Source organism: Chelonia mydas, chromosome 8 (genome assembly GCF_015237465.2).
Source record: "Chelonia mydas isolate rCheMyd1 chromosome 8, rCheMyd1.pri.v2, whole genome shotgun sequence".
NCBI lineage: Eukaryota > Metazoa > Chordata > Testudines > Cheloniidae > Chelonia > Chelonia mydas.
In genome coordinates this window covers 88,856,064-88,872,014 of record NC_057854.1, presented here as the reverse complement: position 1 = coordinate 88,872,014, position 15,951 = coordinate 88,856,064, and the positions used below count along the sequence as shown (strand labels likewise).

General features: G+C 39.0%; 2 protein-coding genes across 9 annotated transcripts in view; one reads left to right on the top strand and one right to left on the bottom strand.

The window, feature by feature from the left end:
* Positions 1 to 1,375, bottom strand: part of LOC102934175 (integrin subunit beta 3 binding protein) — a 52,749-nt gene extending 51,374 nt beyond the window's left edge. The window contains exon 1 of one of the 3 annotated variants that reach the window (XM_037905981.2): positions 1,263 to 1,375. In XM_037905981.2, coding sequence (XP_037761909.1) covers positions 1,263 to 1,267 — 5 coding nt within the window. In that variant the 5' untranslated portion in view covers positions 1,268 to 1,375. The remainder of the gene's footprint in view (positions 1 to 1,262) is intronic. The other 2 variants (XM_037905978.2, XM_037905980.2) reach the window with 2 other exon arrangements.
* Positions 1,235 to 15,951, top strand: part of EFCAB7 (EF-hand calcium binding domain 7) — a 38,216-nt gene continuing 23,499 nt past the window's right edge. For 2 of the 6 annotated variants that reach the window (XM_037905973.2, XM_043520893.1), the window contains exons 1-6: positions 1,360 to 1,491; positions 4,949 to 5,136; positions 11,273 to 11,484; positions 13,177 to 13,263; positions 14,241 to 14,436; positions 15,319 to 15,443. In XM_037905973.2, the coding sequence (XP_037761901.1) occupies positions 4,950 to 5,136; positions 11,273 to 11,484; positions 13,177 to 13,263; positions 14,241 to 14,436; positions 15,319 to 15,443 (807 nt within the window). In that variant the 5' untranslated portion in view covers positions 1,360 to 1,491; position 4,949. Of the gene's footprint in view, positions 1,492 to 1,792; positions 1,895 to 4,948; positions 5,137 to 11,272; positions 11,485 to 13,176; positions 13,264 to 14,240; positions 14,437 to 15,318; positions 15,444 to 15,951 lie in introns of those variants that run through there. The other 4 variants (XM_037905974.2, XM_043520894.1, XM_043520895.1 and 1 more) reach the window with 3 other exon arrangements.

The following is a 15,951-nucleotide window of genomic DNA, read 5'->3' as shown; positions in this document are numbered from 1 at the left end:
AGCTACTCAAACAGAAAGGATTTAGAAAAAAGTCTGTGGAAGCATAGTATAGTGGAAATCAACCCTTATAACGGCAGCCAGGAAGAGCCCAGAGCAGCTGTCCACTAGAATCTGAAGAACCAATAGTGGATGTCACAGCCCAACAGCTACCACTATTACATCTCAAGCAGCTGCTGTCAGTTTCTCACTTTCATGGGCATGAAAAAGTCACACACACTTTACCACCATGTTCTTCTACATCACCATTTATCCAAGGATTAATCATGCAATAGAACACATTTTGGAGGTAGATCAGTAGTAGCTTCATCTGGGGTACAAAGAAGTTAACTGACTCAAGGTGACTTGGTGAGAAGACTGGTAATAAAACCCACGAGTCCTCTCTTTCATTCCAACTACTAAAATACCCTTGCCTTAAAAAATAAAAAAAAAATCTTGCCTTCGGGCTAACATTATATACAAAAATGATATTTGTAGGAAAACATTAGTCAAATAAAAATTCAGAGATTCCTGTTTGTTGTGGCAGAATTGTTTAACTATGTTTTAAATCTGTTCCACATTGACGTGAAATATCCCACACGCTTTCCAAGTAAGGGGTTTGCTCTAGTGTTCCTAATCAAAATCTCCTCTTCTACCCCTGCTACTGTGCAGTGAGATGTGGGCTGGTTAGCAGTACTCCTGCCTGAATTCTGGGGGCACTCTATGTAGAAACACTAACGTTTTCAAATTAGGGTAGCTTAACTTTAAGCACTTCAGTAAGTGGCCTGCTTCTCAGAGGCGCTGAGGACTCACTTCACTGCCGTGGGTGCTACAGGGAATAACCATTTGTTTAGGTGCTGAACTTTAAGGCACCCACAATTGAAAGTGTTGTCTTCACACACACACACACACTGGCATCTGTGTGGGGCACAGAGACGCCAGGAGAACCCGACCCTCACCCCTCCAAAGGGGCAACTTATTTAGCTGGTAACTTTCAGCAGCCAAGTTTGAAAGTTTTGGCCGCAGCCTGTACAGCCCTTTCCAAGCTGACGTGGAGATGGAAGGGAGACGGGTCTTGATTTCAGGGCAGTGTTCGTGTCTCCCAGCTCCTGCCCCCCAGCTCTTGTCCCCTGGCCCCCAGACCCTGTCCCCAGCCCTTGTCCCCTCCCACCCCCAACTCCTGCTGTTCCCTCCCGCCCCTCAGCTCCTGTCCTCGCGCCCCCCAGCTCTACCCCGGCGCCCCCCCACACCTGCCCCCTTTCTCACCGCCCGTGCCCGCTACCTACGGCATGATGGCAGCGCCGGCAGCCGCTCCGGCACCCCCCGGGCTTGCTCGGTTCCCGCCCGCCGTGCACCACCCAAACCTCACCGGCTGGAAACACCGTCCAGAGGAAGCGGCCGGTTCCGTTCAGGCCGGGGCGCCCCGAACCCGACGCACCGAGGCGCAGGGCGCACGGCGGCAGGCCCGGGCCGGGGCAAGGGCAAGGTCCAGGGCCGAAACAAGGAGTCCCCAAGGTCAGCACAGGAGGGGTCACTCCATCCCCTCCCCATTCCCCTCTGCTCTCTGCCCCTTCCCATGCGCGGTCTCTGGGGGAGCCCCCGGCCCTTCTCCCTCCCTCCGTTTAGGGCCTGGGCATGTTCGTTTACAAATTAAACCGGGAGAAAGGAGAAAAATCCCCCCAGCCGGAAAGAGAACGAGTCCGCCACTGCCCCTTGGCAACAGCCTCGGGACCCCGGGTGCTGCCTAGAGCTAGTCAGTGAAACATTGGGAGGGGGGTTAAATTGCCCCAAACTAGGCTTGAAATCTCACTGAAACACACAGAACCAGGATTCCGTGGGCAGAAGGGGAGATGTTTCGGAAGCGGCTTAACATAATGTCGTAAGAGAGAGCTTCTTGCTTCCAAATGCGTGAGATCTGGTAGGTTTGCCTTTCCTGTGATGAAATGGTAGACACTAGAATTTTCATCAGAGAAATGTAGGACTGGAAAGGGCTTGGAGAGGTCATGTAGTCCAGCCCTCTGCCCTGAGGCAGGAAAAAGTAAAGGTACACCATCCCTGATAGGTGTTTGGCCGGGGGCATGCCACGACCTCCCTTGGAAACCTATTTCAATGCTTAACTACCCTTGTAATTAGAAAGTTTATCCTAATATCCAATCTACAGCTCCCTTACTGCAGATTAAACCGATTATTTCTTGTCCAACCTTTGGTGGACCCGGAGAACAATTGATCACAGGTTTTAGCCCACGAAAGCTTATGCCCAAATAAATTTGTTAGTCTCTGAAGTGCCACAAGGACTCCTCATTGTTTTTGCTGATACAGACTAACACAGCTACCACTCTGAAACCCATCCTCTTTGTAACAGCTCTTAACATAGTTGAAGGCTGTTATCAGCTCCCACATCAGTCTTCTTTTCTCAAGAATCTTGGGGAGAGCTGTTAGGTCATCTAGTCCCTCTCCTTTCCTCTGATGCACAGTTATTCCTTACTATATATATATTTCAGTGCTTCATCATCTGTCCAGTTGAGATTTTAATGACCCAAGCCATGGAGCTTCCACCAGTTCCCTTGGAAAACTATTGCACACTAGACTTCAAATAACATTGGCAGCACCTTTGTGCTTCACAAATTGGCAGCACCACCTGCTGCACAAATAATAAATCGGTTGGTAATGAGTGGGCTGAGGAGCATAAACAACAGTTCATATTTTATAAAGCTAGTTACTGGAAAATTAACATTTATTCTCCTTTTCCTCCTTGACTTTAACCCACTTCCATTTTGTGAGTGTAACACTGGTGCTTAATTATAGTGACACCCGTTTGCAGTACCAAACTGAATCACTGTGTCCCTGTGGGGTCTTTCTAATGCCAGTGTAATATGAAAGTGTCAGGCAGGCGGTCTGGGTATTATAAATAGGGTACTTCATCCATGATAAGCGATTATTATCTTTCTTTCCCAAGTGGAAAAGACCTATATAACTCAGGAAAGTGCGAGTGATTTAGCCCTCTTGAGTAAGAATCCAATGAGTCCTGAAGGGGACCCTACCTATGCCGTTATCTTGTTGTTGAACTTGAGATATTCAATTTATTATACGGGAATATATTTTCAGAAGTCAAAGCTGGGTAAAATAATGTTAGAGGCTGTTAGGCCAACAGTACAGCACAATTTAGTGTACCTCTGTGGTGGCCTTCTAAAAACCTTAATCACCTTTGGTAAAGAAGAAAACCACTGTTAAAGTTCACTGCCGTTTATGAGCAAAAGGTATTATTGTCTTGAATTATTTCAATTATTGAAAAAAAATCCGGATTTTTCCCCACTCTGTTTTGTATAGTTTTATGGTGGTACGTTGTAGTTTAAGGTCCTAAATGCTGCAAAGGTTTATGCCATGCTTAATTTTAAGCATCCGAATAGTTCCATCAATTTGAATGCATATGCTTAACTTTACGTGTTTGAAGGATAGGTGTGTAAAATTTTGACAGTGTTTCCACTGTTAGATATGCTTTTAAAGAAATTATAGCTAGGAAAAAAATTCTTCTAAATATGGGCTTTAAACCAGATAAATTACTTTATTAACTTAAATTTTTTTATCTTGAATGGAAAAAAGATTTTTTTCCAGTAGGTTTTCCCTGCTGAAACAGTGTGGAACTGATCAGCCTAATGGTTTCTAAATCTGCTGGATTTTTAGATTTGGGAGGATGAATAAAACCCAATAGTAAAAGCAACAAAGTATAATCTTTCAGTGCACAGTTACTCTTACTAAATATGTCTCCGGATACAGCAAGTCTCTAGTAATAAGAAGCTTGCAAAACAGCCAACATATATGCCATACATGAGGACTTTTAACACGTACATTTAATTACAATGCTTATCTTGTTATCATTGTTCTCCTTTTCCTGCGTCCCCCGACCTTTCCAAATATGTGTTACACCTACATGTTGCATTTTGTGCTAAATCTGTAAGCTTTTTGAGTTTGAGACTGTCTTACTCTGTTTGTATGGAACCTAACATAATTGTGGGGGTTCATCCCTGATTGGGGCCTCTTGATGTTACCCTTACAGCTGTGCAGTGTCACTCAGGTCAGTCAGAGTCTGGGCATAAAGACTGCCCTGATCACTTTGTATGAGCTCTGTATCTCTGTGGCTAAAATTCTGATCAGCTCTGAAAACTCAGACTCCCAAAATTCCATTTTTCCTCAGGACACTAGTATTTGGGTACTCATTTGTTTCAGAACAGTTGAGCAAATACTCCATGCTGGATCTCTATATCAGTCGATCTCTGGAAATATGTTGCCTGTTTCTTTATGTTTTAAGCAGTCATTTACAGAGTGGTGAAAAACTGCATTCCACACACTTTCCACTTCCACTAGGGTGTATCCACATCAGCATCTTTCCCCAAAAGTATTCCATCTTTACTACTACCGACTAAGTTCAACCAGTAGCACTAATAATGAGAGTGCCAGTATGGACGAGGTGGCTGCTGGCCTGCCGGTGGTTTTTTTTACCACTGTTCTGAATAACTCTGCCCACAGCAAGCCTAGATAACAGTGGTTAAAACACTAGAGGACACTAGTACCTTGTCCATACAAGTGCTCCCACTGTTGCTATTCACAGATGAGTTGAGCCAGTGATAGCAACAGTAGGACATTTTAGGAAAAAAGTGTAGTGTAGACAATCCCTAGAGGCTTAATTCTAATTTTGGCTAAGGTATGCATCACCTCGTATGGTATCTTGAAAAATTTGCTACAGTGTAGATAAATAAATAATAATGAATAATACTTAGCACCTACATAGTTTAAATTCATGGATTTCAAAGCACTTTACAAAGGCAGTTAAGTAGCATTACCCCCATTTTACAGCAGAGAAACAGATTCACAGAGAGTTTAAGTGAATCTGTGCATGAGGGGACAGAGCAGAGACATACTTACGCACTATGAAAGCAAAAGCAAAAGACTTTAAATATGTTTGTATTATTCACAGAATGGCCAGCAGTCCTGGAAGTAATGCATCCCTCTCCCGTGAGAAAACCATACTCTCAGAAAGTTCTCAAGCAAAGAAATCACAGTATTCTGAAGAGGAGTCCTTTTATATGAACTGCAGAGCAGCCTACCTAGCTGTTTTTAAAAGCAGCTTAGAAAATATTAAATCAAAAGAACAACTATATTTAGGTAATGAGTAGGAGATAATTTTCTTTACTTGAATTTTGTGTGTGAAGATTACAGTAGTTGATTTTCAAACCAACAGCCAGCATTTCACTGGTGGAAATACCCCAGCACATAATGGAGCTTGGTCACAATAGCTTCTTTTAAGGATTCAGGCAGTTCTTGGTGGGGTTTGGGTTTTCAAGCATCAGTGGCTGTATCTATAAAGACACTTCCAAGGTTTATACCTATTATAAAATATATCATCGTTTTTCAAATAGTTTACCGAAAGTACTTTTTCTCAATATTTTTCATTTTCCTTAAATTCTTAATCTATATTACTAGGTATTGGATAGTTCGTGGAAGTGGGAATGATATACAGAGCCTTTCACCTCTAAATCACCACTCTGAATGAGCAAAAGTCAATACCACCTAACAACTATTGGGGGGCCTAAGTGAGTTATTTAACAGCACCACATTTGATGGTGGCATCGTTGCCTACTTGAGGTGGGCCTGGATACTGCTTTGTGGTGGTGACATTTTTCAATAAAGTGTTTCCCTCTCTCTGACAAGTGATAAATTACAATGAGTTATTCTCAGTTCAGTTTCTAGTGGACAAGTGTCCCTAGCACAGAAAATCGCCATGGCAACCGGCATTAATTGTCACAGGGGTTTGCAGTCTCATCAGAAAAGTTGTTAAATGAGAAATGGAGATTGACCTACCCTTTCAACCCAAGACATGGTCCCCCAGAACAGGGTTGAGAAACACTGACTATGTGGTACATGAAAATCTTTCCCTGCCTATGCTGAATGTGTTTTGTGCATAAATGGATGACTTCAGTGTTTCATAAGAACTGCATTAATTTGTAAAAAATGTAAATGTACCTTAAGTTAAAGCACTTCTCAATTTCCTAAATTTCAAGCCAGATGTTTTATCCTTTTATCAGTATTATTTTGGGCTGTCGATTAATCGCAGTTAACTCATGCGATTAACTCAAAAAAAGTAAACGCGATTAAAAAAATTAATTGCGATTAATTGCAGATTTAATTGCACAGTTAAACAATAGAATACCAATCAAAATTTATTAAATATTTTGGATGTTTTTCTACGTTTTCATATATCTTGTATTCTGTGTTGTAATTGAAATCAAAGTGTATATTATTTTTGATTACAAATATTTGCACTGTAAAAATAACAAACTAAAGAAATATTACGTTTCAATTCACCTACTACAAGTACTGTAGTGCAATCTTTGTCGTGAAAGTGCAATTTACAAATGTAGATTTTTTTTGTTACATAACTGCACTCAAAAACAAAACAATGTAAAACTTCAGAGCCTTCAAGTCCACTCAGTCCTATTTCTTGTTCAGCCAGTTGCTAAGACAAACAAGTTTGTTTACATTTACAGGAGATAATGCTGCCCGCTTCTTATTTACAATGCCACCAGAAAGTCAGAACAGGTATTTGCATGGCACTTTTGTAGCCAGCATTGCACGGTATTTATGTGCCAGATATGCTAAACATATTTGTGCCCCTTAATGCTTTGGCCACCATTTTAGAGGACATGCTTCCATGCTGATGATGCTCGTTAACAAAATAAGGCGTTAATTAAATTTGTGACTGAACTCCTTGGGGGAGATTTGTATGTCCCCGCTCTGTGTTTTACCCACATTCTGCCAGATATTTTATGCTATAGCAGTCTCGGATGATGACCCAGCACATGTTGTTCATTTTAAGAACACTTTCACTGCAGATTTGACAAAACGCAAAGAGGGTACCAGTGTGAGATTTCTAAAGATAGCTACAGCACTCGATCCAAGGTTTAAGAATCTGAAGTGCCTTCCAAAATCTGGAGGGACGAGGTATGGAGCATGCTTTCAGAAGTCTTAAAAGAGCAACATTCCGATGCGGAAACTACAGAACCCGAACCACCAAAAAAGAAAATCAACCTTGTGCTGGTGGCATCTGACTCAGATAATGAAATTGAACATGTGTCAGTCTGCACTGGTTTGGATTGTTATTGAGCAGAACCTGTCATCAGCATGGAAGCTTGTCCTCTGGAATGATAGTTGAAACATGAAGGGATATATGAAAGTTTAGCATATCTGCCATGTAAATACCTTGCGACGTCAGCTACAACGGTCGGTTACAAATACCTGTTCTCACTTTCTGGTGACATTGTAAATAAGAAGATGGCAGCATTATCTCCTGTAAATGTAAACAAATGTGTATGTCTAAGCGATTGTCTGAACAAGAAGTAAGACTGAGTGGAGCTGTAGGCTCTGAAGTTTTGCATATTTTTGTTTTTGAGTGCCGTTACGTAACAAAAAAAAATTTGTAAATTGCACTTTCAGGACAAAGAGATTGCACTACAGTACTTGTATGATGTGAATTGAAAAATACTGGTTCTTTTGTTTATCATTTTTACAGGTCTCACTTTCAGGTGACATTGTAAACAAGTAGCGGGCAGCATTATTTCCTGAAATGTAAACAAACTTGTTTTGTCTGAGCAATTGGCTGAACGAGAAGCAGGAATGGATTGAGCAGACTTGCAGGCTCTAAAATTTTACATTGTTTTATTTTTGAATGCAGGGTTTTTTTTTTTTTTTTTACATAACTCTACATTTGTAAGTTCAACTTTCATGATAAAGAGATTGCACTACATTACTTCTATTAGGTGAACTGAAAAATACAATTGCTTTTGCTTTTTTACAGTGCAAATACTTGTAATCAAAAATAAATATAAAGTGAGTGCTGTACACTTTGTATTCTGTGTTGTAATTGAAATCAATATATTCGAAAATGTAGAAAGCATCCAAATATATTTAAATGTATTCTCTTATTGTTTGACAGCGCGATTAATCACGATTAATTTTTTTAAACACTTGACAGCCCTAGTATTATTCTACTTCATTGTGTGATTAGGTGACATCCGCAACAGTCCAACAATGTATCTTTTTTGTTTGGTAAATGCAGTTAGTAGTAGTAAGTATAAATATTTGATTGAAAATTATGATGCTTAGAAAAAGTACAAAAATAACTCGAAGTTCCACAGCTAATTGGCTGGAACTATGAAAACGACCAATTTACACAGTAAGTTAGTGAAAAAAATGGTTTCTAAATTGGGCTAGGGACTGGGAATTGGTTTACTTAAAATGTTTTAATTAGTTATTCTGTTAAATGGATATTTGGAATAGGTTTCATAGTTCCATCTAGAAATCTGTTCAGCTTCAGTGTTGCCAACTCTTGCAAGTTTATCATGTATCACAGTATTTGGTGTTTTTCTTAAAGCCGCAGCACCTGGAGTCCTATGATTAAGAGAAAAATTTAGCTTACTTTTTAAAAAAAATAAAAGTTTCTAGGCCTCATGGTTGCAGAGAAAAGCTTGAAAACATGAACTGTAAAAAGGCTAAAAACCAGAAGGCACATACAAAAAGAACACAAATCTGTGTTTTTTTAAAAAACCCTCATGATTTTGAAGCTAATATGATTTTTGAACACTTGGAATTGTCAGTGCTGCAGTGTTGCTTGCTAAGGGTTTATCAGTAGTAGATTATGGTGTCAGGGAATAGCATCTTTGTAGAAGACTGTAGAGGTTATGTAATCACAGAACAAACAAAAAGTAAATAGAAAAGCATTCTGACACTATGGTCAGTCATAATATTTAGGGGCACTGTATTCCTTTTCCTCAGCTTAAAATTCATTACCTCCAGACTTTCATTCTCTTTAATCGTAGGCCATACCTACAACATGTGAGCTTTTTACCAGGAAGCCAGTTAGCATGTAAATCTGATGGTTTTAGATTGACAGCTTCTCTCCAAATACCCGTACTTGAAATACCATTCTCTAACAAGCATACTCTTTCAGCATATGACTCAGTCTTCTGCAGACTGACAGGGTTAAGATAGAAGCCCCTGTATAACATCGTAATTATGGTTTTAAAATAAGAGTGGTGTGAACAAATGTCATCTCTTTTATATATGTGCTGTGCCTTTCATCTCTATCCATATGCCGCTTGGGCACATAGCAAGTGTTTAGGCATTTTGGTTTCAAGGTCAGCTAATAAAGGGCAATTACTGGTTCAGGCTCCCAGTCTTCTCAGAGCTGCGTGTGAACTTTTTTTCCCTTTTAAACTTGTAAGTGTTCAGAGTCATTATAGGCTTGTGTAAAAGCTTAGCGTAAATCCTGGCAAAGAATCAAATCAGTGGTGTTGAAGCATCTGTAGTTACATGATGTTTGGTTAATAACACAAACTGTGCTATTAATTTAGAGCCTGCTCCGACAAAACCTTAGAGGAGTCATAGTTGCTCACTGAATGTACTATAATATAATGTTCTATCTTGTAACTCAGGTATTTAGCAGAATCCAGTTAAAGAAACAAAAATAAAAGATGCGATTTAAACAATCTTTCAAAAATATAATCTTGGGAGATATGTTTGTAGCAATCACTGATCTCCCTGGAATGATAAATGATACAGGTAGCAGCATCTTGCAGTATATTTATCAAAAAACATTTATTTAAATACAAGTGAATAATCAGCTAATGAAGGGTGCTAGATTGACAGCCCGTGAGACTGGGTTATCCACATAACAACACACATTGAGAATGATTGCCCTTCCTTAGTTGACCTTGAAACAGAAATGCCAAAGCAGTTGCTATGTGCCCAAGAGGTACATGAATAAAGACGCAAGCTATCCCATATTCACCAGCCGCCACTCTGTGCCCATTTGGTCCTGGGGGGGGGGGGGAAACTCACACCTTAGATTAGGAATAAAGGTGCCAATTATGAAAAGGGGTTCTTTGGAGATTCTTTCTTTATACTGCCCACCTACTGAGAATTGTGATGATACCACCAGTTTATTTCAGACAGGCTACTGAACAGCTCTGAGCTGGTAAAGACTTAGTTATTACAGATCTGGATAAAAATCAAACTACTGACCTACCTAGAGAGTTTTCCTAAACCATCTAATTCTCTGAAGTGGGTGGGGGTTATGACATCGTATTAACTAGACAGCATATTTGAGTTTAGCTTGAATTTAAGATAATACCGTCTTCACATTATAAACTGATGAAAGCCTAATGTAAGTGAAGATTTTTCAGAAGCTAGCTAGAAGTAGCAAATCCAACTTCTGCAACTACCATGTACAGGAGCAGTGGGACTTGTTGCAGACATGTTATCGGCTTTATTTTATTATTAATTTTACTATCTAACAGTTTACTGGGAATTATTTTTTTTCTTTTTACATTTGAAATTCATGTTGTGTAATCTGAACTATTTGGTTGATACAGAAATAATTCTACAGCTCATTTATGGTAGGCTGTTTGTGCACTGAGAGCCTGACCCAATTTCTGTTAAAGTAAACGGAAAGTCTCTCATTGACCTCAGTAGATGGATCTGGCCCAGAATTTGTGGCTTTACAAATAACAGGTTGTTATATTAAATCCTGCGGATTACACACAGTGGGCCAAATCCTACATTTACTACTGGGCGGGGGGGCGGGGGAGGGTTAGGGAGGAATTTCCCTTTTAAGTCAGTGGGTATTTTGCCTGATTGAGTGTCTGATCTTGCAGGTCTTACTTTTGTGAATAGTCCCATTGAGTTCAGTGGGTCTACGTACACAAGTAAGAGACAGCTGCTGACCAGATCCTATGGGCTAAATTGTGGCTTTGCCACACCCCTGTGTATGAGGCCGCACATAGTTCTAGTAGCACTTACACCCAACCTGTGACTCTTTAGGTGGGAGGAGGAGTACTCTGTGCTAACCCTGTACCTGGCACAGTGTACTTCCTCAGTATGCCAATGAGTGCATTGGGAGGGAAAGAAACCAAGGCACTACCTATTCTCACCAACATGTACAGTGGGGATGTAGTACCCCATCAGAGGCTTAAGCTTCTCTTGCACCCTCTTCCTTCCCAGTGCGGGTGTGCAGGATGGTCCACCATGTAGCATTAAATCAGGAACACAGGATTGAGTCTACATCCATGTCACAGCTACTGCAGTTAAGCAAAGGTTTATCATTCATGCCTATTTTTGCCTTTGATTGATTGGATTAAAAAAACCTGTCTTAACCTATGAACTGATTAAAGGATAGTTTGAAAAAATCATATATATTTTGGCTGTCAGTGTCAATGAAGAGTTGATATTATATTTTATTATGCAGTGCTTCAACAGGCTGGAAGAAATCCATCTCAGAAGACGGTTAATCAGTACTGGACTCCCCAGACCACCACACTGAATTTTGATGATTTTTGCAATATCTTAAAAAAAGAAAAACCAGCTACAAAAACAGAACTGCTCAAAGCATTTTTAAAAGTGGACACAAATAATGATGGATATATTTTGCACACTGAACTTTATAAAATTCTTACAATGGTAAGTATCTTGGAAGGTAAATTACAAATTTTGATATAGAGCTATAATTTACAGAAAATTGGTATAGTAGAAGAACCAATCTTTTTAAATTTTAAAAATCATAGAAACAATCCTGAATAGTCAAAAATTGATTTTTTAGGGGGAAACAATCTATATCTGAAATATTTTAATGATTTCTTTTTAAGTGTCATACTCCCTTGGCTATCTTTCTCTCCCTCTTTCTTATTTTTTTCCCCCTTACAGTCCTGAAATTGTATGGTCAACCCAACTGCTTCTCTCAGTTCCAGCCCATAATGAATGAAGATCAACTGAAAAATAATTAAATTACTTTTTTATAAGAAAACACTACCTATCTGTCCCGCACTGATGCAGCAGGATTGGAAGCATATAGCCCTTGCTAAGTTCAGTGCCTAGTTCTGTTTTGTTCCAGCAACTTCTATGCAAATCCCTTGCTTTTGAAAGGGCCTTTTGCAGTCCTATGGGATAGTTTCATTAGCTTAGTAAAGTTTATTCAGTTATTATCCTCCCTTCACACATTTTATCTCATTCCTGCATGCTCAGAAATAACTTCCCCCGCCCCCTAAACATAATGATGGGGTCCATGATCCCTTTACAGCCATGACAAAAATACCACATTACTGCAGCCATACCTCTGAGCTCAGGCTCTTACCGCATCAAGTTGCACAATGTAAACTGTGATAGGGCTAGAAGCATAGTGCATAGCAAGGTTGTGTGTGAATTACAGTGTAATAGCTTGTTGCACACTAAGTGGCCAGGCCATGTGGACCGGGCTGCTGCTCACTAAAAGTTCCATAGTATACTTCGATGTGTGCACTATGGAGCATTTAGTGTGAAGCAGCAGGGTCCAATTGGACAGATGGCAGGACCCTTAACAATCAGGTGCTGTATGGGTACAAATATCGATAGTAGCAACAACAGGGAAATGATCTTTGTGTAGTACAAGGTGAAAGGAGCAGGTCTTGAATGTAGCTATAGCCAACACCATGAAGTGCTATAAAATCAGTAGGTCTAATTTAAAGTAAATCCACCATTTTATAAGGAACCGGTGTAAAAGAACTCAGCATGGGCTAAATAAGTGACTAAAATGTAAAATATTTTTAAATTAGCTTTTGGTTGTAATACATTAATTAGAGTATATGTAACAGTGGGATTGAACCTAGGACCTCTGGAGCTAAATGCATGAGCCTCTACTGCATGAGCTAAAAGCCACCTGTCTGTTAGTTAAGATGGTAGCAGACTCATTAATCTCTAAATGGTCTAGTTGCCACTAGTGGGGGACAGAGCACCACACCCAACAGGCATGGGTTACATATAAATATTAATTTAATTGACTGGGAATTGCTGTGCTACAAATCCTCAGTGCCTGGTACACCAACTAAAGTCAACATTAGTTCCACACATGGAGGGCTTGTAGAATGGGACCTTGAAATTGCATGAGCTTAGTTATTCATCTTCCAAGTATTTAGTAGTGTTTCAAATACATTAAAATATCATTTACAATGCTGATCACTATTTTGGGGATTTAAACTCAGACCAATGTAAATGTGCTGCAGATAAGATTTCTGGAAAGAATGTTAAAGTATTCCTATTTCCTTTGTATAATCTTCAAACCAGTGATGTCGGTGAACAATGTTCTTTAGTAGGAACTGATATTTAAACTGTTTATCACAGAGAGGTGAGAGGATGACTGTAGAGGAAGTGAATGCCATCACTAAATTGGCTGATGTAAACAGCAATGGCAAGCTTGATTATAACCAGGTATGGTAAACAAGGTGACAATACTTTTGTATATGATGTTGGATTAATCAAATTCTATAGCTACTTCCTAAGACACACTAATAGGTTTTAGTGCAGATATTTTAAGGTTTGCAGATTACCAAGTGCTGGGGGGAGGGCTAGTTTAGGTGATATGGTTCCCAAAGGACTTAATCTTGTTATTATTTATTTTATTTATTTATTATTAGTATTGCCTAGGAACTCTTGTCATAGACCAGGACCCCATTGTCTAGGAGCTGTACAGATAATATGGTAGCACCATTTCCCTGGGATACAATGCGCTTCCTTTGATAATATCCTCCAACAAAGGTCACTTTGTACTGGTGAACCTAGCTATGCTCAAGGATGCAACCTGGTTCCAGGGGTGGGACTGGCAGCAGTAGCAGGTCAAGAGTGGCAAATGAGAGCAAACCTGGATACTCAGCATGGATTAGCACTGTAATGCCTTTTTAATCTATATTATAAGTACTTTCTTGGATAATATGCAATTTCTTTTGTGGGTGAGGTTATCGCATGTACTCGGCATCTATTTTTCAAAGTAAAATATCTCTTCAGTTTTATGTTATTTCAAACTGCACCTCTAAGCAATGTCTAAATTTTAAACAGTCAAAGTCCACAAAAGACTTGCACCATAAAAACAGTTTCACAGAAAAACAGCAACCCTCCATTAAAAATTAGACATAAAAACAAGTCCGCAAATGTCTAGCAGATAATATAAATCATCTGTTGGGGTGAAATTCATATTTCATTTTCACTTTATAGTGTGACCTCTCTACTGAATCATGGCTCCATTTTTACTATGTCACTTGAGAGTGGTCATTCTGATTCATGAAAATAAAATGAGCATTGTTCTTCAAGAGAAACTAGATTCCATCTATTGATTTATCCTGTGCTTACTAATGTGTGTGTTTTCCCCTAAAACTGTATTAAAGAATGTTTCACTTTTTCATTGTGCAAAGTTTTGTAAATTATACGTGACAACCAATGAGCAATGTCGTAAGACTGCACTAGAGAAACTAGAAGTTGACAGTAGACTGAGGCGTCAGCAGTTTGGAAGTCAAGTTGAAACCTCCTCTGAAAGGGCAACATCACCAATATCAAAACCATCATCAAGGACCACGAGGAAAACTGATCACAAGCCAGCACCAAAGAGAGGTATTACTTTTTATGCAGGGAGGCTCCATTCCAGGAGACAGGGCCCATTCTCCCAAGAGAATCAGCAGATTGAGTAACATTTTTTTTTACTTTTCTCATACTAGCACAGACTTGACTAATAATCATTTTGACTGTGGCAACCACAGAAAATCCCCACGTGGATTTCAGAGCCCCTTGCTAAAACGGACTTTGGCTGCATCTCTTATCTAAGACCATCAAATTTTTCTTAGGACTAAAATCAGTTGATTCTTGTGTGACACGGTCCAGAGCAAAGAGACAAAATGAGCCTACAGATGTTGCAGTATGTCAGGGTATTTATCTCATATCCTGATAAGAAGTGAATCCTAAAACATTTATCAACAGGAAAGATATTAGCTTTCATTTATAAAGTAAGGTATTTAAACATGTGAGTAGTCTTATTGACTTCAATATGTCTACTCGTGCTTACAGTTACACAAAGGCTTAAGTACCTTACCGAAGCAGGGCCAAGATTACAGGAATATAATGACAGTATATGAAATATCTACATTTGTACATAGAGTATATCAGTCACTTTTGGTTTTAATTCAAGGAAAAATCATGCTGAAATTGAAAAAATGCAAAGAAATGTGACGAGAGGAAATGAAAAGACTGGGATTGTGTGGTCTAGAAGGTTAAGAATACTTGCTTGACGTGTACAAGGAGGGAGATGGTGGTAGTGGGACTAGCCCATGGTCATGTGATTAAAAAATCATAAGGGAATTCTGTTCATTAACATAAAGTTTTGTCATGTAGTTCTTTGTGTGTGACTTTGAATGCAAAGGTATACAAATAAATACCATTTGTAACATTCTGAAACAATGGAAAACAGCCACTGTAAATAAATAAATATCTATGTTATAGGTGACAACAGAACTTCTTCAAGGCCATCATCAGCCCAAAGTTGCAAAGCATCTGTTTCTTCCACTATCAGCATGGGCACCAGCAGTAACACAAATTCAGAGCTAATTGAGCCAAACACAGTAAAGGTACTCTGTATGTTAGTTAGTTCTGTTTAAATTATGCTGTTTTAGTTTAAGCACACACACTGTTGCATTTTAAATAGAAACAGTTTTGCTCTGAATTTTGTCTCTTATGTTAGTAGTTTGTCAAGGACAGCTATACACTACAGAGATTTCATGATGCAAAATATTATTAATATTTTTATATATTGTTGGTTTTGCTGACATCCAGTTACTGAAAATAATTTTTCAGGTGTGAAGGTTTAATAGAACAAAGTATGTTTTTATAAATGAAACCACTGTTGGATAAAACATATAATGACTTTTTGAGAAATTTAAAATTGAATAATTTATTAGATTGGTGAGAACTTTAAATGCTTAAGTAGTCTGAAAGATTTGTATCATAAACCTTTATAAGAATGGTAATTGGAAATAAATAACAGATCTCCAAACATATTCAGTTCAATGAACATTAATTTGTAAATATATCCTGTAGCTTGGAAATATTGATTTTATATTTAGACTAATATGTTCT